Source organism: Plectrocnemia conspersa, unplaced genomic scaffold, assembly GCF_051122295.1.
Source record: "Plectrocnemia conspersa isolate PC_06_02 unplaced genomic scaffold, ASM5112229v1 ptg000006l, whole genome shotgun sequence".
Taxonomy (NCBI): Eukaryota; Metazoa; Arthropoda; class Insecta; order Trichoptera; family Polycentropodidae; genus Plectrocnemia; species Plectrocnemia conspersa.
In genome coordinates, this window is record NW_028277170.1 from 19814145 (window position 1) to 19841307 (window position 27163).

Genomic DNA, 27163 nt, shown 5'->3' on the forward strand with positions numbered 1-27163 from the left:
GACATCGTGAAAAGAACATCAATGAAAATAGCACCACCGCCGTCATCACTATACCGTATTACATTAATATATATATATATTTATATTTAATTACATTTACGTGTATTTAGTATTAATATATAATGTACATATGGATATGGTACGATGTTTCGCGCTCGGCTATTTTAACCTTTGCAGTTTTTTGTAGAGATCACAACTAAGCATGCCTTAAAGTCATTAAAAATAACTTGTGTTTAACAATCGGGAGGGTATGTATACTGTACGTGCATACTATATGTATATATATATACATATATATATATATGTAATTAATTATAAAGTCTATATATTAGGAGGCCTGGAAATTTTAATGTTGATATGATTTTGAAACGAGTGATGAGAGATATGAGGAATACGGTTATTCTGCACCTCCTAATGTATATACCAATTATATTGATATACATATTGAAATAAATATGTTTTTGTAAAACCTATTATGTTTTGATTATTTATATAGGAATTAATAATTATATATTGTATATGCGTACCATAGTTTTCTTTTACAATTTTATGTTTTTATTAAAAGTTCTCCCGTTTATATGACATATACATACTTGATAAGGAGTGATGTTCAAAGACAGTTAAGTCTGATGAGGCTTCTATTTGTGTATACTATTTGCTACTTACTCGTGTATTTATTATTCTGTCAATTTATGTGAATTAGCTTTAAAGTGTAATATGTTTATACGCATTACTCATGTACCAATGCGTCGAAACCAGTTATTTTATTTCACTCAAATGTGATTACGTGTGCAATGGAAACGACAGTGTCGCATATGAAACGTTTGATTTTTTCGTTCTAAATTTTAAGAAGTATATCCATATAACTTATGATGAATCAATGATTAAAAACTCTAAAAATTTAGGACGATGTTCAAAAAAAAAGTTATGGAACAAAACGAGAAGCTACGATAAAAAATCTGATGTTTCATACTTATAAACTGATGTTTCAACTATCCTCTATTCAGATATGATAATCGGTATTGTGTTGTTAATCAATGTTACTGTAATACTATATAATATGCATGGTAATTTACATATATTTGATGTTTAATGTTTATATTTAAAAAAGAAAAACTGTTCACCACAAAGTATGATGTAAGAAAATGCCATAGTTTGTATTAAACGCATACATATGTACATACAAAATCCATTTTCTGGAACATGTATGTTTTCAATTTCCTGTAAATTATTGATGTGATTGCTAATATATAAAACATAATAACATATTATTAATATTACATTGATGTTTATGTTAAAACACATATAAAACCTGCATGTATGTATGTGTGTGTTACGCAATGAGTTAATTTATTATTACAAAAAAAAAGATTATGCTACGTCCCCCACCTGATAAGTATGAAGAAAAAATATGTGTATTATTATTAATTTCTATATTTAATATAACTAAATTTACGATTCAACGGTATTCTGGATATATATATTTATTATATATGTGTATATTATTATAATATATATGTATATGCACGCATTCTAAATATTTTTTAGAATTGAATTTTTCTGTAACAGAAACGTAACTATTATTTGTGATAAAATAATAAATAATTTTTTTAATGGTAAATTTAAATGAAGGCGGTTCTAAAAATATTTTTTTAAATGCGTACGAATATTGTATACGTATATATAACTTTTATGTATGAATATCTATATCGCATCAAGATTCAAGATTTTTTTTGTATTTATATTGTGTTATTTTAATGAAAAAGTCCATAACGTTCAGTATTACTTATTATAATAAATTAATTCTTTCATAGTTCACAATTTTCTTCATTTATATGAGATGAATCATATCAAAAATTTATATTGATATTGCTACAATAATTACAATTATAATCACATTTCCACTTATATTTATTAAAAAAAAAAAAAACATTTTCTCTAAGGCAAAAGCTGTAAAGAACAAATTATTTATCTGCTTTTTTAAAATATGACCCACCCATGTACTTATATTTATATATTATATGCACAGTGAGGATCGTTTCTATTTGTTCGCTTTACATAAACGAAGGGTCCAAATCCAAAATTGAATTTCTTAAAAATGGAGTTTTTCTCGTGTATACATAATGTATGTATGCGTTATTTGGATTATATTTTTTGCATATAATTTCCACGGCGCGATTGTGATACAGGTGGGATAGTGAGAGTTGGATTTCGATTAATTTTCCTTCTAAATCTTGCTGCGATATATGTTGTAAAATTGAAATCTGTGTATGTTATACAATATACGTGCGTATTGAAAGGTGTACGTCCCCGCGTATAAGTGTACGCGCGTACGTACTAGACACGTACTAAGGAAGATGAAAAACATTTATGTAAGATAGCTTCCTTTTTCTAAGGGACTAGTTAGAATTTGCTGATTTAATTTATACTTATGTAATTTGGTGGCAGTAAAATAAATTACATGTTTGAGTCTGAACAAGTTTATATTACACTCACTTTCCCGCTCCAAAAATACAATAGTTCCTAGTTCCATATATCAAACAAAGACTGAAAGACTTCCTATCCTTCCGAATCATATCTTACTTTGTCGCAGTTATTGAACATGTGGACGGTGCTTGACGGCAGGCAGTACAGGCGATTGCCTGGGGCGCTAGACTTGGGAGCCGTATTACCAAATAAAGTAGTATTCACTTAAAATTATCAAACAATATTGTTAAATAATATCTGATATTATTTGTCGCGCTGTAAAGTAATAAAAACATGCATATATTATTTTTATTTGATGCGAATTACAGAGGGTGGAAGCCGCGAAGTCGGGATGTTGAAAGATTAACAGTATGGAGAGGGGAACACCGACGGTGATTAAACGACTAAACTTCATATATGGTTTTTGATTGGCTAGGTACACTTTATATAAATCAAGCATCATCAATCGTTCGCCGGTTTGCTATCCCATTTTTTAAACTGCATATAATTCGACCATACATCGGCTACAATCATATTTTTCTTCCAACTTACTTCCCAGTGTCTTTCAATTCTGATGACGGTGGAGCACTCTTCTTGGAAGAAGTTGTAGAGCTCCCGACGTTTCGTATATGCCACTCATTGCTCTCGTATATAACGCCATGTATCCTACGAAGCACTTTTCTCTCGAATATGTTCAAGCAGTCTTTCGTCGGCCCTGGTAAGTATCCAGCTTTCTGAATCGTATGTCAGAATTAAAGCAATATTTTTGTACGACGAGATAGTGTCCGCCATTTGATTTGTTTTATTAGGCTGAAATAGTATTTATTTGCTGACACTACTCGTCTCTTGATCTCCTTGCTAACATAATATGAATTATACATATAGTGACAAATCATAATAAGTTTTTAATAAAGACAGATACTGATAAAACAGAGATACAGACAAGACTAAGAGAATAAATGATGTATAAATCCAGAAATAAATACATAATACAGTTAAAGTAAAAAATAATAATAATAAAAAAATACTATGAGATTTTTCTGAAAAACGCTACCATTTTTAATTTGATTAAAGACATTTTATTATTTTTAAACTCACTACTTTTTTTATGCAATAATGTAAATTAAATATAATAGACTTAAAAAATATTCTAAAACACTGCTCGTGATAGATTCAAACTCATTATGTATTCATTATAATTGTTCTTATTCATCCTGTTATTACAAATTTATTTTATTACAATATTTTTAGTCTCTTTTCTTCACCTATTTCAGTAGTAGCACGTTGCTGTTTAACTTAAATTATTACTTTTAGGTTAAATTGATTTTATGATAAATTAAATATTTTATTGTATTTATTCATTATGCCAAAAATTAGGTGTCACTCTGGTAGCACTGACGTGACGGCAGTGAATGGCAACACGTTCCTTAGCTGATCTCTCATTAGTCGGTCAGTGAAGCAGACAATTAATTTATTGTAAAAAAGTTTTTTCTTAATTACTGCAATCACAAAAGTAGCGTCGAAGCATATGCTAAAAAAAATATCGCCTTAAACTACGATTTTGTATGGGTTTTTTGTCAAAATCTACCAGGAGTGTATAGGAGTGAGAAGGTAGCTGACAATTAATTTATTATTTTAATTATTGGGAAAACTATTTTTTTTCAATTTCTGCAAATTATGCTTAGATTGCAAATTATGCACCTCAAGAGTCGCGTCAAAGCATATTCAGAAAGAAAAAACGCTTCAAACTACCGTTTTTGTACGGGTTTTTTGTCATAATCTACCAGGATTATAGAATAGGTGAGGAGGTAGTGGAGCTAATAATTTATTTATTATTATATATTTTGTTCGCTTTTGTTTCTTTTGTTAAAAGCTCGTTGTACGCTATGAAATAATAGTATCTATTTACATATACATAAAGCCTATAATTGCATAACCGTAGTTCTCAATAGGTTCGACCAATCAGAAAAAAGAATTTAATTATTTTAAATTTCCTTGGAGACACATGATCTTACAAAATGGTTACTATGTACATAAATAAACAACATACACAAGGATCATTATCGAATGCGTGTATAGTTTATTTTTTTAAGTTTAAGAGCTTACAATGATTAATCATAAAATATAATTGAAATAATTCATATAAAATAGAAAATATGATCGATAACGTAATGACTTCTGTTGATAAAAGTATTTTCCATTGATTTACCGATTTAATATAATTATTCGAATTGCAAATAAACCAGGTACGTGCTAACGGTAAACATGTTATACATATTTAGTATTATGTACGAGGATTGAAAGTTTATAATGTGGATCAAACCACCTAAACGCTAATAAAACATATTTTTTTACCTTGTGATATTTTGGGATTTGTCATGGCGATCGCGTAACAATGATTATGATGCAGGCAGTTATTTAACTGAATAAGTTTGGTTCCATTTCGGCGTAAAGTCATCTTATTAATTGCTCATGGCTTCTGAAAAATAATTATGAACCATAAAACTATGCACAATAATAAGAATCTAAGCGCAATATTCCCACAGAAAACTGATAATGATATGACATAATTTTTAAATTAATTTTATAATCGTCCTAAAATATCAGTCGTGGGCGCTTGTCTTTTTTATTCTTACGTTTATTGTGCCATATAGTGATAATTAGTGACGGCTGGTGAAAATAGAAACATGTGGAGCCAGGGTCCAAAAATTTATATTTATTTTTTATCGAATTAAGCATAATATGTGTTATACATATAGGGACAAATCATAATAAGTTTTTAATAAAGATAGATACTGAAAAAACAAAAACTCAAAAGTGTACTCGTTCATTTCGAGATTTTCAGGATACTGGCTCCTCAAACTAGGCACAACTGTCATGTGTTTTGTTTCATTGATCTTCAACCTCATTTTCCTGGCTGATGATTCAATAATTATCTGAAGTCATGGAAATTGATAAAATTACTGGATCCAGGTAAAATAAATAAAATTGTTATTAAATCATTAATATTGTTATAAATATAATCTATATTTATTTTCAAAATATAAATAAATACATACAAGTCTAATAAATATGATTGATGTATTATATATGTATTTACATATAATAAATAATATCAAGAAAATAATGTTGTAGATATAAAAAAAATACTGCTCTCTTTGCACTTAACATAAATAATAAATACTTGAAAATGGAATCGATGATATTATCATCGTTGCAAGCCGAAGAGTATTGCCTACAACTCCATAGACTTTGGTAAGAATTGTATGGACTTTTGGCCCCATGAGCTTCTGGATCCTTTCTTTGCCTTGCCAGACCGCTTTATGGCCAAATGCCACCCGAGGTGAGCGTAACGCTTTGACAAGTAGATGTTATATAGGCCAAGCACTTCTTCAATCCACACCGTTTCCATGAAATCCTTGTTCGGCTATAAAAGAGCATATTTATATATTGTTTTATATTTATTTGTAACATGAAACAGATTACAATGTAATGGACATTGTTATCTTATAATTATGTAATACAAAGGATGTCAAACTTGTGGCCCAACGAATATTTTTGCGACCCAGCTAGTATAACTGTTTTCATGAAAAATTATTTGACCCGCAATATCCTTTGAGTTTGACACGCTTGATGTATTGTAGTATATTTACCTCTCCATATAGCTTTCCCTTATTATCGAAAGCTACATATAAATTTGCCATCACACCTTTCAGATGAACGTGCCCGGCCTGGCCTGCTGAAGACACTTGTATCAGACCTAAAATTAAAATAATAAACATAATCAGTTTTTGAGCTTTAAAAGAACTGGGAAAATTGAGTAAAATGTATTAAAAAAAAGATAATATAAATACTTTATTAAAATAGATCAATTCAAGACCACGGTGACTTTTGTTATATTGAGTATTTGCATCAGCGAAAATAGTTATTATGCTACGTAGGTTTACACGAGTCTGACCTGGGTGGTTCATATGAAAGATTGCTCATATCAGCCGTTTGGCTTTAACACTATATTGACTAGCTATTGTTTTTTCTTTAGAACATTAATAACATTTCAATCATATAAATGAAGAGCCTTACTTCAAAAATCGCCTACTGCTTACCAACTAGTGTCTAGTAAGCGAGTTTTAAAGTAATTCTCCGCAAATAATAATGCATTTAAGAATTTCAAACAAAATACACATTATTAAAAAATCACATTAGATGCAAAAGTTTCTCTTTGTTAATCATCACACATGTGACTTTACTACAATCAAATTTATATTTTGGTATTTAATCTAGTGATACATATTCTCAAATTTATCATGCTTTAAGTGACATTTAAATCTAAAAATATCAATTACAGAGAAGTTTTTGCATCTAAGGTCCTCATATAAAAAAATCTCGTTGCTTTTGCATCTTTAGTAACAAGTAAAGTAAATCGCAAGCAATTAAACACGTTATAGCTAATCAGTAATGAAATTGTTATGTTAACATTAATATAATATTAAGCAGCAATGTGACAGTGACCGTTTTTGTCGTTTTCGTCCTGCGTTCCGAGGATCTTTCCATTTAGGTCAACTTTCAAGAAGTATCCAGTTTTGCAGTAGAACAGTTTGGTAGTGCTGAATTTAGGGTTGCCGCCTGGAATTGGAGATTCGTCCAATACTGAAGCTTTGATTGGTGAATCTACGTGCTCTTCACTGATGCTGAAAGAGCGTAACGACACTTTTATTAACAATGATTAAAATATATTAAATTATTGAATATTTTTATAATTAATTGCAGCTTTCCTGTATCATCCCTAATGTATGTTAGTACGTAGTAAAAACAATAAAAAAAATCTTTTAATTCCTTATATATTAAAGACATTAAATAGATCAATGTGCAATGCCAGCGTATTAAGGAGCCGGTTGGCCACAACCATAAGCGATTCTGCAAGTGCGAACGTCCTAGCCCCAGCGGCCATCAAAAGAGTACGCGATCGTGATTCTCGAAGATGTTCTGGAACCCAAAACTGGAATTCCTCGAGAATAGCTCTAGGACAGCACCCTTCAGTAATTTGAGGACATGATTAGCGATGTACAACTTTTTGCGAGAACTCAGCGAATCATATCCTGTCTTTTGTATGCGTTCGCGTTACAGCGTTCAGGAATGTCACGATTTGACAGCAGTCTGCCGATCTCAATAAAGGTTTACCAGCACCAAACCCACTACAGACCAGCACGCGTATCCCTACACGCAACATATTCCAACGCTCCTAAAAGAAAGACACTGAGATATAAAAACGGATAATAACCATATGTCTTTCTTCTTAAAAACATGTTTTTAAATCTTTTCTACTATAAGAGAATATTTGGTTATTCGGGCATTCCAAATTATAGATCCCGATTCAAGAATGCTACGAACTAAGGTGCGAATAACTGACGGATTGGCAAAGTGAAAGGCGTTCCTCATAATAAAGCCGAGCATCTTAGAATATTTATCATAGATGTTGTGTATGTGTAGAGAGAACCTCCACTTGCTCTCAAAAGTGATTCCGAGATCTTTAGTAGAAGTTTCTCTAGTCTAAATATTCCCACTGAGATCTTAGGAATATACTGATGGCGAACGGAATTGATAAAATGACACAGTATGGCACTTTCCTACACTAAAGGGCAGACGGTTAACGGTAGCTCATCTCCATAGGGAGTCTTAATTACTCTGTAGAGAGGAGTCCGCAACAGATCGAATGCATTTATACAATTTTAAATCATCTGCGTACAGAAGAAAACATGAATTTGTAACTACCGTATTTATGTCATTAAAGAATTACATAAAGACCCTTGAGGAAATGATATATTCTTTCGACAATCGGCCGCCGTAGGTTACAAACGAATAACCGAGTTAAATCATCCGAGTAACCGAGGTTCGACAATTTTTTTAATAATAACCCGTAACAAACCTTGCCAAAGGCCTTCTCAAAATCTGTATATACGACGTTTACTCGAATTCCCTCACCGAGAGATTTTGTCACCGTTTTAGTGAAAGACAGAAGATTAATAACAGTGAAACGGGCGGGACAAAACCCATGCTGTTGGTCCAACAAAACTTTCTGAAAGCGATTAAATACATATATATGGATAAATATTTCAAACAATTTTGTAGGAGCTGACAAAACTGCGAGTGGTCTATAGTTCTTTATATGTAATTTGTCACCCTTTTTATGAATAGGGGTGACTTTTGTGCACTTTTATAGATCAGGAAATGACGATGTCTTGAGAATTAGACCAAAAATACGCTTTAGATCGACTTTGCAACCCTTCAAAATGAAATCATGAATCAAATTATAATACTTTTTGCTACATGATTTGTTGTATAGTTATAATAGTTGTCGTATATAAATAACTATAAATTTACATTTTATTAATCAAACTTATTAATTGGTTGTAGTCAATTTATATTTAGTATTTTATATTTTTTTCGAAATAAAAGTAATTTTATCATAATTACAATTTTTTAATACTGTCATGATTTTTAAACAGTGAAACATAAACATTTTCTATTTTTAATTAATAAAGTAATAATGCGATTGAGTTATTAAATGTTCGCAAACGTTGAAATGTAATGCCCACTTAATCCGATGCTAAGACCAAAAACTCGAACTGTCAACTCAGCCTAAATTCATTTACACCATTTTGCCGATAAACTATTTGTGATAAGTTAAATCATACTTCCGAGAACTTAGAGCTATTTGATTTTTTACCATTCATAGCTTCTGTGTATATATTAAAATATAATCTACAGGCGGCCCACGACTTTGGAACGTTCGACTTTCGTATAATTCGCTATTTCACACATTTAAAAAAAAAAACATTTTTTTAAAATATTTTTTAGAAAAATTATAAACATGAGTGAGAAACGGAAAAATTTCAGTATTGATACGAACAAAAAAAAATCAAGGACTTATAAACTTCACACGATCCGAAACAAAGTTGGAAATTATTGGACGTTCTGATAGCGGTGTATCTTTTGCTTCAATCGAATGTTCATATGATACAAACAGGTCTACGATATGTTCAATTTTGCAAACTAAAAATATAATTAAGGAATACGTTAAAAAAACACGACAAAAAAACATGGATGAAATGGAAAAATCTTTGTCATCATGGATCGATGACCAACATCTAAAATATGTCCTTCTGAGTATTTCAATTATTCAAACAAAAGCTCTTAGTTTGCACAAAGATTGGAAGGATAGATTAAAAAAATATTTTAACCCGATTATCAAACAAGTAATGGTTGGTTTTACAATTTTAAAATGAGGTATTCTTTTCATAATATTAAATTTACTGGAGAATCGGCTGATGCGGATAAAGATGCTGCAAAAGAATTTATTTCCTAATTATTCAAAATTATTGAAGATGGAGAATATTCCTCTAACCAAATATTTAATCTAGATGAGACAGGTTTATTTTGGAAATATCTTTAACAATGAAAAATAAGAATGAAGCCTTCATGCATCTTGACAAATTTTTAAATATTATGGATGATTGTGATCCCAATGAAAAACGCATATCTCAAATGCGAAACATTTATATGCGAAAGTCGAAGGCCGCCTGTAAATCCTAATATATTCAAAAGAACATGATCACTAAGCATCTTTAGAATTGCTATTATTTTGAAAGGAAATAAAAAACTATATGTATCATTATCTGTAAAGATATCGTTATATAAAAATGTACAATTTTGATCATATCAAAACTTTTATTATTGTTTTAGGTCCAAATATTAGAGGAGAAACATCAGTAATTGGAAGTGCATATTCAACATTAACCTATCTGCTAATAAGGATATATTATATGCCCTCAAAGGTCTAAATAATCAACATAATAACAGAAGTTATTGTTATATACTCTTTAATCTCAAATGAAAGGGCGTTTCTGGGCAATTCGTCAGTTACTACTTTATTTTTGTCCCTTTGGTTGTCAGTGGTTAATTTAAAATTTTTTATTATGTTCTTAATATCTACTCGAAATCTACAACACACTTTATTTCTCATATTACCTGCAAGTATATTGTTTAATGAAGAACATATATAAGTTTACTACTACCGAACATTGTAATTTAGGCCATTCTATAAGAAAAATAACTAAATATGAAAAAATCATAAAAACCTTTAACGTAGATACAATATAGATTTTATTATATACAATAAGAACAATAAAGTTGATTATACCATTTCAGGTTTCTCAATTTATGATACAATTATAGAAGTTTTGCTCTTTTCCGTAATCCAAATATTTATCTAATGCTAATATTTGATATCTACGAACTATTTACTTTATTTCCCATATTACCAGCAGGTATTTTGTTTTTTTAAAGAACATATTATGTTTGCTCTAAGTGATAAACTTAAATTTGGCCATACTTTAAGAAAAGTGATTGTATAAAACAAAAGTTGATAAAACACCTTAACGTAGATGTGATATTTTGAAACGACTGAAATGTTTTTTTTGACACGTTATTGGGTTTTAATAATTTAAATTATATATTCAATTCTATACTGTTTTTTATAACTTTTATCCATTTGTATATTATTTGCTAACGACGCTTTATCACTATAGGTACATATGACATTTGTATGAAAAAGTCATAATCTACCGTACTACGTCTTGGGGCAACTATATATAAGAATATAACGTCTCGTATAGTTATAAAGCTCTTACTGTTTTTGATTATTTTTCAGAAGCAATGATAATTTTGATGTATTGCAAATCACAAAATTTACTTTTCAGTCTCGGAGCCCGTCGACGGAACTAAAAATATAAAGATTTCATTACTAAGATTGTTTATATAGTTTAATCGATGTATACTTCCAATCATTACACACATTAGGTATATATCTAATTTTCATAGTTAAAACGTAGCTTATTAATTTGCAATTCGAATATTTATATTCAGTCAAATCGAACAAACGCACGTAAAATTAACGAAAATTATTTTTAATAACAACTGTCACATTGCTACCGGCCATCTTGTTTTATATTTAAATGCTCCAATCAAAAACAAAAGAATTCAAAACCTCGGGCCAAATATCAATCGAGCAAGTTCAATTTTTATTAATTATAATTAAATATATTCCTTTTGTTTACTTATATTCTTTTAAATCATTCATACAGAGCGATACGATTTACAGAATAACAATTTAATTTTGAAGACTAGTACAATTATATATAAGATATTTGAGGCTCCAAAAAGCTAAGAGTAAGTTTGATTTTTGTGATATTATTTATCAATAGTAATTGAAATAAAACCAGTATTTTTATAATGAACCGAAATCTGAAGAATCTCCATAACTTTCCATGCTCAGCAGTACGTAGCTTGATCTGAAAGCCTTGGAAGTAAAAAACCTTTGTGGATATTGACTATAAAATGAACTACAGATTCATCAAAAATGACTTAGCAGTGGTATTGACAAAGACATGAAAATGTATGTCGTCTTCTTTGAAATAGCAATCAAAAGCATTAAATAAATAATTATTTCCGGTGTGTTCTGACAGAAAGTCAAAGCAAAAGTTTCATAAAATAACATTTTTTTATCACCTCAATAATTTGGATTTACTATTAATATACATATGTATCTATTTCCACTGTTTAATAGTGTTATAAATATGTTACCGTCAGTGTGACTAATCGGAAAGTATTAATAACCACCTGTGAATATTAATACTAACCAAATCACGAGGTTAAAGTAATTAATTTTTGAGAGATATGTCAGTTAGGAATAAATAATATAATAAATTTAGTTGGGTACCTGTAGGAGAATTTGCAGAAAAACTATTGAAGAATTTTGTAAAATGTGGGTTGAGTGAATCTAAGATTGTCGATGGGAAACTGAGATATAGCCTGAAATGGCGAACCAGAATGTTTATTTTTGATTGAAACAAATATATCAATGAAATGGTCAAATGTATAAGATTCATTGAACTTATGAAAAATAGAGTTTAACACTAAATATTATATTTTTTATGAAGTTAAAATAGGTTTGAAAACATCCTTCTCAAACGGTGTTATATTGTATTGTTTTAGAAATCACAATTGAAGAAGATCTTACGGTGATTTAAATAAATCAATCTGATCATTATGTGTCCCAAAAAGGATGAGATTGATTTTCAAAGTCCATTGGTTTTAACTGTCATTCTTCGTAGCATTGGACGATTCTACTTTATGTTTTTGGGGATAATTTTTGTTCATTTTGTGAGTCGCAGTAATGATTCGATACACGTATATTTTTGTATTCCTATCCAGGACTATCGAGAAGAGGGAAATCTATGACTCACTCAAATTAATTTAGTAATCTTTCTTTCACGTTTTTCTATTTACATCTCAAGTGAACGTGAATGGTTCTTCTTAATCCACATCCTTCTTTGCATATACACGTCTTGTTTCAACGTCTTTAGAGCAATATCTTCCAAGGCTTTCAAAAGCATATTATCTTCATGAAGAATACTTGCTTTTGGAGAAGCATAAGTATTTGTGAAAATAATATTTTACACGAAACGATTGGGATGATCCGTCCATTGTTCTTGTTTATCCTTTATTTGCAAAAGTAGCGCGAGCGTTAAGATGTATGAACGCGAAAAGGGGTGGTAAAGTTTACACCTGCCAATTTTTTAAGGGACCACTTGCATAAAAAATCTTTTATATGCGAATAGTCTGACATTTATAGAACAATCTTGAAAATTACTAGGTACATTTTTAAAGGTTTTTCCTTACACTCACCCTTAAAGGCATTGTGTTACCTGAAAACTTGGGCTGACAACAAAGCAACTGCTCCATACGCCGTCTTCAACATGTCTAATGATTCTGGAGCTGTTTTTCCAAGTTTCACACAAAATTTAATTGCGTAACGCTGCCCGACGTCCCGCTGCATTTTCGTCCGTGACGAGAGTGAACTATACGGATGCATTTCTGTAACGTATCGATCGTTAGGCCCGACACGGGCTCAAAAAGAGGGTCCGAGATTCCCCTCAACTATCGCGACCCCCACTTCACGCAGCCTTCATGGGGAGCGCAAAAATTCCCTCTCATTACTTTTAGGACATACGTAGTACATAAATATATGATTTGACAAGCTATGAAAAGGATAAAATATTATAATTTACTGTAAGATAAATAAATTATGATCATGTTAAAAAAATAATTTATATTATCTGTGGAAAAACATAAATTAAAAATATTTATTTAATGGATATGCATAATACAATTTTTTGGAGCAAAATTACTATATCGATTTGCTCATTTTTTCTCAAACATTTTTCTGATAAATATTCCGGTCATAGAAAATACTCGCTTTCTGTTGATGTTGGCTTAATTGTAAGCAATGATTTTTACAAAATATCTAGATTCGGAGTCCACTTGCCAGTTGAGTCTGAAACTCCTTTTGAAAGTTGTATCTTTTAATTCTCACGGTTGTAATATTCTGGTGGTTCAATAATGCATTGCTTAATTCCTTTTCATTGACAGTTACTGAGATGGCAATCGGTGTTTTATTCCTCGATTACTTTTACACTAGAAAAAATTCCCCATGTTTTAAATATACTTTTTTGGAACAGCTTAGTTTGTATTGACAACATGATCGGAATTTCGTAAAAATGTATCAAACTAACGAGGCTTTTATTTCGTCTTTCTTCAATTCTGGCTTAAATTTTGTGAGATAAAATTGTGTTAATTTAAAATATTTTTTAAAAATAAAATTAAAAATAATTTCAGAAGTCTATAAAGTGACTTCAAGTGCCAGTTTCATAGGAGCAAGTACTTCATAAATATTTTCCAATACGTGCATCTTCGATTCATTCCTAGTATGGCTGATGTCAAGATCAATTAAAGATTTTCTGATGCAATTCCATAATTTAAAAAATATTTTGATCATGCAAACTAAGGAATTTCACATTATCTTCGGTCTTTACATATTTTTGTGAAATTATACCTTTCATTGGACTTTTTCGAAATAATTTGGTCTCATTTAGAGCTTTATTAAAGCCCGGTAACAAACATAGTTTTACATTTGGAATTTTTGCATGATATAAAACGTGTATCGTTCGTTCGTTTATTTTCGACACGACTCTCACGTCCAAATTTTTTCATGGCGCTAGCTTCTTAAGTTGTTACCGTCACAATGTCGGTTTTAAAAATAATTTCAAATTCTTCGGGTTGCAGATTGATCACATCTTCCTGATATTTTTGCCTTCGTGAAAATTTTAAAATAATTTTCTGGTATCCGACTGATTCACTGGCAATGTATAACTCTTTTATTCGATGGATGCACGAATAAAAGCACAATTTATAATAGCTTTGACATATATTCCATCTTCAGCAGTAACTGGGCGATTTTCTTTTAATGTAATTTGCTAATGATTGACTTATTTTTCGAGCATTCTATATCGGTCAATTCCGGAATTTTTTGAATTGTTTCAAAATGTCTTCTCTATCCACTTACAAGAGATTTGCTTTAACAGTTCGGATTGTTTTTTATGCATTATGGGTTAAAATAATTATCAAAGAAAATATATGTAAGGTAAATAAATAGTAGCCTTTAAAATATAAGTCCTAAATCCGCAGTTCTGAATTTATTTAGAATCACGAGTACGAGAAGAACGTATTTGGCTGAAGTCAAAAGATAAACTGATACTTTCATGCCGAAGAGATAAGAATAACACATGCATCGTATTTGTAGTTCTATGCCGGAAAGTTCTAAATATTTTCTCTTTTGCATTTTTTTTGCAATAACGACGAATAGGAGACAAATTCCCGGAGCCCTTTCTCCTTGAGGGGCCCGACTTTAGAAAAAATCATATCAAGGAAACATCTATATAACGTCAATTTGACCTAATTTTCACTCTGACATTGACATAGTTTTGCTCTTTTCTTATGCGATTTACTTTAAATAATCATAACTTGCCTCAATACCAATTTAACAATTGAGTCAATAGGTCATCGCTCAGTGGTAAAGTGAACCATTATTCTATTAATAAACTGTCCATGAATCGATTTATATTGCAGTCCTAAAATCTAAAGATCGGAAATAAGTTGCCGACTTTGACACATGGCTGCTGGGTGACCGTGATTTCTTAAATTAAATTCGGGACGTTAGCGCTAACCAGCTCTACTCCTATATGTACTTTTTTTCTAAATAGGAAATCTCGCATTTCCAACTGGGTTAATTTCAATCAGCGAGGTTATTCACTCGCTAAGCCAGATTTAGACGCTGGCTAAAACGGCTATAATAAATTATTACTATTATGAAATATTTACATGGATATTAGATCGAAGATTCGCGTGTAGTTAAAAATACTTGTTTACATGTATTCTAATCTCGTCGTTGCATTAGATTGAAAATCAAGGAATAAAAGTGTGTGGATGTACATTTTATCATCACAATACAAATATAATAAGCGCAAACAATTAATCAATTATACATTAACTAGGCGATATTTAATTTATATATTTTAATAGCAATGATTATGAGAAAACATTGGAAGTGATAAGAAGCCGCCACTGTAATTGGATAGGTAGAATAAATGCTAATTAAACAGAAGATTTATCATTAATCAAAAATCGGGGTAAACACAATCAACATCTACAAATAATTAATAAAACACTTACAGATTTCAATCAATAAATTTCACTACTCAATTTTTGAGATTAGTAACAATCTGTGAGATTAGTAATATATAGGGATATTAATCACCAATTCCAATCTCTCAGATATGATATAAATTTTAAAACATATGGGATTTGAACCTAGGTTTTTCAGGTATTGGTCACCGACTATAACAGTGCAATTCGCGAGAAACCCTAGATTGACCTAGTTTAGATACAATTATACAGGTCTATCGTGCATTAAATGATGCGAGGCAGCAGTTTAGATATTATAAACATGTATCATCACTTTCCTCAATGAAAATGTTGAAACTCAATAGGCTGTCAAAGTTAATTAAATAATTTATACTCTACTAACATAAAACACTTTATTTCAAAGAAACGATTAAAAAATGAACGATTTAAAAAAAGCATTATGTAAATTCCTCATCATAAAAAAGTAACTGCGAGAAATGTATATATTTCAACGATATAGACATTTTTTCATCTCTTGTTTCTTTACACTTCATTTGTGGATCATTCAGGTGTTATCTCAGCAACAATGAATGGAATGATTTCATTGTTCATGTTCATTTTATAAAAATTGACTACTCGTGTTTTATCCCTAATGACAATCCTATTCTAGAATTGATACAAAATATTTTAAGATAAACAACAGCAACAAATTATTAAATTGCCAGAATTTAAATCAACTTTGGGTCATAATAAAAATCAAATAGTTAGAATTAAAAGAACATACCGTCAGAATAAAAATATAGGACGATTAGTGAATTATAAAAATATTACAACATTTAATAAATCGGAAATAAATTATTTATTTAAAAAATATTTCACCTGCAACTGAACCGTTGAACAAGCTATTGGTTAGAAAATTGAACACCCCATGAATAACTCTAAACGAATCTGCAACAAAACTATTTAATTGTATGTAGCACGCTTGGTTTGTGTTGACATATAACCAATATAATATAAACACTGACCCATGTAATATAAATTCTGAGCACAACTATATTATTATTAAGCCCGAAAAATTGTCTATATAAAAAGTGTTTTATTTAGAGGAATAGAACTTTAAAATTAAACACGCATCATTATTGACAGCTGTCTGATTTATTGTTTCCAACATAGGAAATTTAAATTGCATCATTCTGTATTAGCCTGCATATCACATTGCAACATTTTTAGCTATTTAATTTTCTGTGATTTTTCTAAATGGAATGATTTTCTATGTTTTTTTAATTTTCAATAAAATTAACTAAAATTTGTTTTTTAAATTAAATCTATTTTAAAACATTTTTTAAGATTTTTTAACGGTGCTGAGACTTTTTATTAGTCCTCATTTTTAAACAGATCATACTGGTTAACTTATTAAGGAATCTACCATAACCTTCAGTGATTATTTAACACCTATTTTATCTTATAGCACAATCATTTACGACACCAGAATACAGTATGCAAAGGGCAAATTCTCTGTCACAAATATATGCGACTACACACCCTTTACGATCCTCCAAAAATAATATTGACTCATCCGCCTAAACAGAGTATCACTTGTTTAAACGTTTTGACTACGCCTTACATATGTGACTTTATCGCAAGGACTTCGCTAAAAGCGTATACAACTACTTTCTAATCATGAAATTTTAATCTCATCGTCATTATATCATACAATAGAAACGCTTGTGCAGTGCGGATATCCATTAAACTGTTTGAATGCACTTCCAGAGAGAACTAGCTGGAAGCCAAATATAAAGAATATGTTCGTTGCCAAATACAAAGGAATGTCGATAGGTACATGGACACTCTCACCGGCATTTCATAGAAATTACATCACTGCTAATTTTACTAAGTTTTACCGTTACTCAAAATATAGTACTAGATATGTATTAATCAATAACAAATAGTTTGTTCCCTCTTTTATCAGGAATCACTTCGCTTTCGACTTGGAATAAATGAGACTCGACCGCAAAGCTACGAGAATTACGTCAGATCTAGCCAACCAGTCGATCGCGACACAATGTATCGACATATTCACAATCGGTTTTGAGGCCGAAGAAGTGTGACTTTGCATCCAAATAGACGTCGGAAAAGCTGGTAATACTAATTAACATATGAGGCGGTCAGAGCACAACTTGAACTTGACATCTGACCAAAATACGGACAGCTAAGCATTTACGCAGCGTGTTAGAGCAGCAGGAAGTTGATGCTGATTTTTCAAAGTAAATTTTCTTCTCTGATGTGGCATATTTACACATTTCTGGGTATGTTAATAATCAAAATTGCCGCATATGGGGTGATGTCACGAGAGACTATTACATGGCAAAAAAGTGACTTTTTGGTGCGCATTGTGGTCAGGCGGCGTCATCGGGGCTTTACTTTTTTAAAAAATAACATTAAATGGTGAGCACTATAGGCGCGTAATAACAGATTATTTTTACCACCAAATCTAATATATTGATATGGAAGACATGGAAGATACATTCCCTTTCACTTGCTCGCGTGTTTAGTGACGAAAGTGAGTGAGAAGAAGTGGGCGTGCGGAACGCATGAAACGCTTACATTTCCTTATCTCTCACTCACTCTCGTCACTTAGCACGCGAGCAAGCGAAAGGGAATGTATCTCCCCGTACGCGTCTGTGGAAAACAAGACGGTGCAATTTGACACGCAAGTTTGGTGTTTTGCGTTAAAAGTTTCCAGTGCGCATTATTTCGCGGTTTGGTGACGTTAACTGGTCACTAAAATCGTGCGATTTAACCCCGTTGGATATTTTTGTGGCGTTATGCTAAAGTCATATCTACGCCAACAAACCCGAAAAGTTTCAGAACCTAAAAACCAACATCCACCGAGTAATAACTGAGACACCGCCCGAAATGTACGAAAAAATCAGCCACTTAATTCATATTTTTTTTATAAATAATTTAAAATTTTTTAAAGATATTCTTAAATTTGCATTTTTTTTATTTTATAAACCTTTTTAAAATTAAATTATTATTTAAAAAATATACAATATGTGTATTTTGTATTAATCGTTTTACATAAATATTTTTGCAATTTACAAAAAAAAATTATAAATAAATTATTATTTGAGTTATTTTTATAGCAATCTAATATATCTAGAATCGTTGACAGGATGTAACATATAGGCAGTTTGCCTGACGGCGCCGTCTAACAAGATCACTGGTGGATATAATGATACAATTTTTACAGAATTAGATCATTTGGCGCTAATATAAAGGAAATGCATACAAACTTGAAAGGATGTTCGGACAAACAAAACACATTGAATAACTTAATTATGTTCATATCGCTGTGAATTTCAGAGCTCTTTATTTATCAATGAACACTAATATTCTGCTTTGAATAATGTCTTTGTTAAAAGATACATCTATCCAAATTCGTTTTAGTCAAAAGCAATTTAACTATTATCACATATCTATGTCACATAGTGATTACTATCCACTTTTTTGGTATGCGTATTATTTTAAGAATGATATTATTCCTTACGTGTCTCTCTGGATGGAGTCGTTTTTAGCTAAGCTTCTCTTCTGCCTCGGATACTCTCCAAAGTTGTCCAAGTAGTCGTCGGACGACTCGGACGAGTATCCATCTCCTGCGAGAGACATGACACTGACTGAAGATAAAGATGGAAATCGCGGCGAGTGGCTTTAACTCAATAAAGCGAAAACGCCATGACCAGACCGGAATACTATTTAGACTGGCGTTTATAGATTCGCGTTAAAAATAAACCAATATACACGCGTATACGGGGAAGTGGAAGTCAACTTTGGAGAGCAGGAATGCAACGCTCGGTTTCTTATTTAAAATCATTTAAAGTCAAGAACAACTTATTTTATAATTATATATAAACATAAACATCAATTGGTATTATAGTCAGTAATTTACAGATTTATGTATTTTTTATAAAATTTTTAAAGATCCTTGCTGCACAACGAAAACAATAAAAAAATATCAAAAAGAGGGTACAACTATAAATAATTTTAAAGCTCATAATGTGCTCGCTTATAAATTTGTTTACTTCTTTTGATTGAGTTGTCTATAAAAAAAACTCAGTGCGCGTACCCAAACGTGTGCGAACAATGCTCATTATACTGCAATTTGTTCATGGTAATAAATCAATGCGGCCGAGAGCGAATCCGGGTCTTGGGAAAACAATGGTTCCGGACCTCGTGACAAAAATGTCATTTTATACATTTTTAACATCGTACTATAATTTCTTTAATAAATAATAATAGGTACGAGTTAACCCTTTCTATGCTACAAATAAATATAAAAATTAGCCACCGCTGCAGCATATTTTCTAAAATCATATTTTATGCGAAATATATGTATTAAGCATTAAAAATTACTAATTATTATTATTAATCTGATTATTAGTCATATTTAATTTGCTGCTCAGTGTTGCCATATAGTGATCTTCCAATCCGTGTCAAAAGCAATAAAATGGTGTCATCGTGGTAAAAACAATCGACTATCAAGCGTTTATATAAAGACTTTATAGCAATATTGCGAGTGAGAATCGAATAAAGCACATCTAAACCGATTTTTGCCCAATAGGAGATCGAAAAACAATTATCCCTTCTCTGCCACGAAAATAAAATATGACTAATAATCAGATTAATAATAATAATTAGTAATTTTTAAAAGCAATAAAACCGTGCCGTCGCCATGGCAGTGAAAACGTTCGGTTATCTGGCATTCATACTATGACTTGTATAATAGTATTAAATGAGGAACAGATAAACAGAATTTTGCCTAATAGGAGAGCGCAAAAACATTTATTCCTTCTCAGAAGTCAAAAATCCACGTCAAAAGCAATAAAATCGGGCCTTCGCCGTGGCAGTGGAAACGCTTAATTATCTGGCGTTCATACTATGAGATTTACAATAATATTACAAATTAAATGAAGAACAGATAAACCGAATTTTTATTTATTTATTCCTTTTCAGAAGTTAAAAGTCCACGTCAAAAGCAATAAAATCGTTACCGAGCGTTCCCACTGCAACGGCGTCATTTTAAAACAATTAGTATTAAGAAAAAAGTATATAAATATATAACAGTTCTTCTAAGTGATTATTTCTACAATGAAGATTTGTGTATCAAATAGTTTACGATCTCTGCTCAGACTCAATAAAGACGAGAACTCATAAATCTTTCATGGACATTTTTAATCGAGCGTTTCTTTTTTTTGCGCAATCGCGCCTAAGAAAATTCCTAGACAAAAAGTGCTTAATAGAGTTGAGTCGATTTTCTCGAGCTTTTATTTATGTTTGTATGTTTATATCGTAAATATAATACATACGTGTGTGTTCCAACCTAGATTCGCTTCTGCGATTCGATCACATGTTTTAAAATATCTCAAGGATGTTGTGTCACGTTTCAAAGTTGGCAGTTGGTATAAAAAGTAAATCTTTATGATTAACGACGCTCTGAGCCACGTCTCAATATTGAAATATTATATACTTAATATGTTTTAGCGTCATCTATTTTATAAGCATCATTATTCATAATTTTTGTTTTAGATAGCTAATGATAGAGATATCATTCATTGTAAAATGACTGGCGTTAGCCCTATGCATTACACCGGGCGAAACACAATAAACGACTACTAAGTAGTGAGACACCAGACTGAAATCAAAGTCTGTAAATAATTAATTTTATTAATTTTAAGCCATTATTACAGCTTACAATCAATATACATCAAAATTCACGATTCGATTCGATTTCATTTTAATTATTTATTATCAGCTGTCGGTGCCTCACTATCGCGAGGTACCGTAGCAAGTAAGTGCACAGCTACCGGGCCCTCAATTTTTGGGTTAAAAATATTTTTTTTGATTCATTCTGATTTAAGCAATCTAGTTTTAGTATTTATTTGTTATAAATTTTATAAAAAGGTTTGATGCACTGAACACCATTATTGGTATTTACTGGTTGGTATAGTTTTAAAACATTAAAATATAGTGGTTGTTCAAGTAATTACTTATTACAAAATTGTAATTTCTCGCTACTGCTAATTTTTTGCACGTTTGCGTTCGATGGATATGCAGTTGAACCAAACACATTTTCGAACGTTCCTGTGCGAATTTACGTACTATGAGAACGACTACTTGACAATTTCTTAACTATTAGATTATGTAGCTATCTATCTGGACAATCTACGTAATATTTTTAAATATTATAAAAATTCTTTTGCATAGTAATAAAACTAAACATTTTATATTATTCAAAAATAGGTTTGCTACATAGGTGAATATGAGCAAAACGAAACAACTTATTATTTAAAAGTTGGTTTTACTACTGAACTAAATAATACTAATAAATAGCATATGTTACACATTCTCATAGAAAACTATTTTATATAGACGCTGAAAAATATTTTATTCTACCTGACTAGCACAATCAATGATATGTCATTGATTGTGTTGTAGTGCATTTTCAGCGTTTGTTAGCCCCCTTTGCTAAAATCAAATTTTTAAATGTATCTGTATCAAAATAGAAAGTTTGCTATATTGCTGTTATATAAATGACATAAGATCAACCGCTCATTCTGTTGCTCAAAACAACTCAAAGGTAAGTGTATTATGTGATTTGAAAATAAGTATTTTTTATTAATATTAATTTGTACAGCTTATTTAAGCAAATGTTTTTTACTGTGCAGCATTATATGTTTTAATAATTTTCTATTATATAATAAATAAACTTTAAAAATTTTCGCTGGATGACGAAATACACCATGTTTATTAAAAAACGATAAAAAATAATATATTTAAGACTATTTTTTTAAGTTAAAAATAATATTTTGAATAACTCTAATTTTATTGTAAAGATTTATGATTTTAAAAACATTTATATTAGTGTTTTAAAATTTGAATTAATAAAATAAATTGTGTAGTTTCATTTTGAACGCGCCAGTAATAGGAATTCCCGCGCTACAATTGCTTTCTTATCTTTGTGTTTTTGAATGGCAACACTTCTAAACTCAAATCGTCAATAGCGAGCAGTCACAATGACAGTTATGAAAATAGTATTTGAAATAAACGGTAAGCAATCCTCAAATCACAGTACTAGTTGAAGATGATGGAAAAAGTTGTAGCACTTTTAATTAAAAACAATATTTATAAAACTTAAAATTATTAGTGTGCCAGTAAGTATTTTATTGTGTGTAAAATATATTAAGACTATTTTATTCTAATTACTATTTAAATTCTAGAAGCAAATGTTAGGAAACAAACAGCAGTTGTTTGCTAATTATGGATACAATAATAAATCATAGGATATATGCCACTGATTTACAGCATTTTATTTCAGATTCGTGTCTCGCTATTTAGTAGTTGTTGATTGTGTTTACCCCGTTGTAATGTATTGGGCTAACGCCTGTCATATTGAAATATAATGTTTACAATGCACAATTATTTTTTTTCTAAACTAAAGGCAGGTTAGGTCAGTTTTTATATTACTTTTTGTGAGATGATTTATTGTATTGTTATAATAGTTGCATTATTTAATATAGCTTTAAATTTACATATTACTAATCAACGTATTTTTATTTTTTATTTTTTAGGAATAAAAGTATTTTTTTCGTAATTACTATTTTTAAATAGCGAAAAACAAAATTTTATGTTTTAATTAATAAATTAATAATGCGATTGAGTTATTAAATGTTCACAGACATTGAAATGTTATGGCCGCTAAGTCGGATGCTAAGACCAAAAAATTGAACTGTCAACGCAGTTTTACAGATGAATTGTTATAAACAATGTTTCTAAATACATTCACACCATCATTTGGTTGATATAAACCATTTGTGATAAGTTAAATTATACTTCCGAGAACTTGAAGCTATTTGGTTTTTTACCATTCATAGTTTCTGTGTATATATTTTAATATATAGTCTAAATCATGATATGCTCAAATGTACCTGGTCACTGAGTATCTTTATAATTTCAATCATTTTGAAAGGAAGTAAAAAAGTACATGTATCATTATCTGTAAAGATATCGTTATATAAAAATGTACACTTTTGATCATATCAAAACTTTTATTATTGTTTTAGGTACAAATATTAGAGGAGAAACATTAGTAATTGGAAGTGCATATTCAACATTAAACTATCTGCTAATAAGGATATATTATATGTCCTCAAAGATCTAAATAATCAACATAATAACAGAAGTTATTGTTATATACTCTTTAATCTCAAATGAAAGGGCGTTTCTGGGCAATTCGTCAGTTACTACTTTATTTTTGTCCCTGTGGTTGTCAGTGGTTAATTTAAGAAATTTTATTATGTTTTTAATATCTACTCGAAATCTACTACACACTTTGTTTCTCATATTATCTGCAAGTATATTGTTTAATGAAGAACATATATAGGTTTACTACGACCGAACATTGTAATTTTGGCCATTCTATAAGAAAAATAACTAAATATGAAAAAAATCATAAAAATCTTTAACGTAGATACAATAAAGATTTTATTGTATACAATAAGAACAATAAAGTTGATTATACCATTTCAGGTTTTACAATGTATGATACAATTAAAGAAGTTTTGCTATTTTCCGTAATCCAAATATTTATCTAATGCTAATATATGATATCTACAAACTATTTACTTTATTTCCCATATTACCAGCAGGTATTTTGTTTTTTTAAAGAACATATTAAGTTTGCTCTAAGTGAATAACTTAAATTTGGCCATACTTTAAGAAAAGTGATTGTATAAAACAAAAGTTGATAAAACACCTTAACGTAGATGTGATATTTTGACACACTCGGAATGAAACGACTGAAATGTTTTTTTTTTGACACGACATTGGGTTTTAATTATTTAAATTATATATGTAATTGTATACTGTTTTTAATAACTTTTACCCACATGTATATTATTTGCTTATGACGCTTTATCACTATAGGCACATATGACGTTAGTATGAGAAAGTCATATTCTCACGTCCAACGTCTTGGGACAACTATATGTAAGAATATAATGTTTCGTAATGTTAATAAATATTGTATAAGCTCTTACCGTTTTTAATTATTTTTCAGAAGCAGTGATAATTTTGATGTACTGCAAATCAAAAAACTATCTTTTCAGTCTCGGAGTCCGTCGACGGAACTGAAAATTTGAAGATTTCGTTACAAAGATTGTTTTATGATTGTTTATACAGTATAATCAATGTAAACTTTTAATTCTTACTCACTTTAGGTATATATTTCATTTTCATAGTTAAAACGTAGCTTCTTAATTTGCAATCTTAATATTTATATGCAGTCAAATCAAACAAACTCACTTATAAAATTAACGAAAATTATTTTTATCAACAACTGTCACATTGCTGCCGGCCATTTTGTTTTATATTTAAATACTGATTTTTCATTGGTCAATAATCAGAGCCTTTAAGCAAAAACAAAATAATTCAATACCGGGGACTCGGAAATCAATTGAATAAACTCAATTAAAATTTTTATTAATTTAAATTTAATATATTTAATTTGTTTACGTGTAGAGCGATTTACATAGTAAAAAAATTAACATAGAGCGACGATCTAGAACAATTATTATAAAAATATGATGATATTCATACTTGAGATTAAGTAAATCTGAGAAAAACTTATATAATAATCATCACTAATTACGATTTCCCTGATACGATATCAATTTAATATGGTATTCAAACACTAGTTCTTTCAATTATTGGTCACTGACTTATACGAATGAACTATCAAGCTGATAATAGTAATAGATGAAGGTATACTAAAGATATATTCATTAGAAATGTAGTCACAGAGAATGATGTCTTTTTGATCTATGGTGAGCGGCACAAATAACGAAATAATGTTCAATCAGTGAAAAACTGTATGACTCCATTGAAGTTCAGAGCCGTTACCACTTCGATCGTCAGATTTAGTTCAGCCATGCAGTCATCTTCAATCACCAATAGTTAAATTCAGATTTTAAAATAGCTTCTCTTAGAAATTTACCGTGCATTGAATCTGTGTATACAACAATTTTTATTTGTTTGATCACATCCGAAATTTGCCATTCATTTTCATAAAATAATACAACTTTATCTAACATTTAATTAATTTAAAATGAAATAAAAATAATCAAAATATCAACAAAAAAATATTTTGAAAAATTTAAAATTACGTATATATTAATTTATTTAAAAATGAATCCGTTTTTAATAATAATAAAATATGTGTGTAATTAAATTAAATTATTAAAACAAAAATAAATCAATAAATATTTCAACAGAAAGCACAGTATGTGAAATTCGAATTAAAAGTTAAAATTGGGGAAATTTATATTTGATAAATGGTGTATGTATTAAGAAAAAAACAGGATAAATCAATAAAACAATTAATTGGAAGCATTGGTCAGTATATTAAATTATAGTATATAAAAACAATTTGAGAGATTTAACACAATAAAGATAAGGATACGAAATTAACACATTACTCTAATAATTTTAATCTTGTACTCGATAAATGTATATGTTTAAAATTAAACTAAATTAAATATTTAAATTGTAATAATAATATAAAAAAATATCGATAAATATAAACTTAGCAAAATTAAATTATCACAGTCATATTATATTTTTATACAATGTTCGACAAATAGGGACATCATTTGGGAAGGGGCAGGTGGGGGCGTTTAACCCCCCCCCCCACCTTGAATTTGGACAGAAAAATCATGTCATTTATTGAAGTACTATGAATCCTAATGAAATTGACATATTAAACAAACACTAACTTTTGCCCCCCCCCCTTAAAAATAAAATGATATCCCTGTCGGTAAAATGAAAATATATTTTTTATAAAATTATGTAATTAACATGTATAATACTATAATATGAATAAAAAGTGACGAAATAGTAAAATAATAATAAGCAAAAATAACAAGCAGTATAACTTAAAAATAATTTTTTTCACAATCGTAAAACATTTTAAAATATTTTTACCTCTTTCATAAAACTGAAATCTTAATTTAAATCTAAAAATCTTAATAAATGAAAATAAAGTTTAGCAATTTAATCAAGTAAA

The 27163-nt window shown here is 29.8% G+C and overlaps 1 protein-coding gene across 2 annotated transcripts; it reads right to left on the reverse strand.

Annotated features, from left to right (window-relative positions):
- Positions 1-5472: 5472 nt before the first annotated feature.
- On the reverse strand, positions 5473-19786 carry LOC148234460 (fibroblast growth factor 1-like). 2 transcript variants are annotated; one of them, XM_088188018.1, is made up of 4 exons: positions 19595-19786; positions 6976-7154; positions 6120-6226; positions 5473-5893 (listed from the first exon to the last, which is right to left on the reverse strand). In XM_088188018.1, the coding sequence occupies exons 1-4, from the start codon at positions 19711-19713 to the stop codon at positions 5702-5704; spliced, it is 597 nt and encodes a 198-aa protein (XP_088044144.1). In that variant the 5' UTR covers positions 19714-19786; the 3' UTR covers positions 5473-5701. The 2 variants fall into 2 exon arrangements, with proteins under 2 accessions (XP_088044144.1, XP_088044143.1); XM_088188017.1 differs by lacking the exon at positions 19595-19786 and adding an exon at positions 13230-13404.
- Positions 19787-27163: the final 7377 nt, after the last annotated feature.

What these genes read in the sequence shown, in the direction of transcription:
- LOC148234460 (XM_088188017.1), bottom strand. Translation starts at nt 13,396, where the DNA reads ATGCATCCGTATAGTTCACTCTCGTCACGGACGAAAATGCAGCGGGAC. An exon ending in TTGTCAGCCCAAGTTTTCAG is followed by an intron (nt 7,155 to 13,229) that starts GTAACACAATGC and finishes ACGCTCTTTCAG; the next exon opens with CATCAGTGAAGAGCACGTAG. An exon ending in AGGGAAAGCTATATGGAGAG is followed by an intron (nt 5,894 to 6,119) that starts GTAAATATACTA and finishes GCTCTTTTATAG; the next exon opens with CCGAACAAGGATTTCATGGA.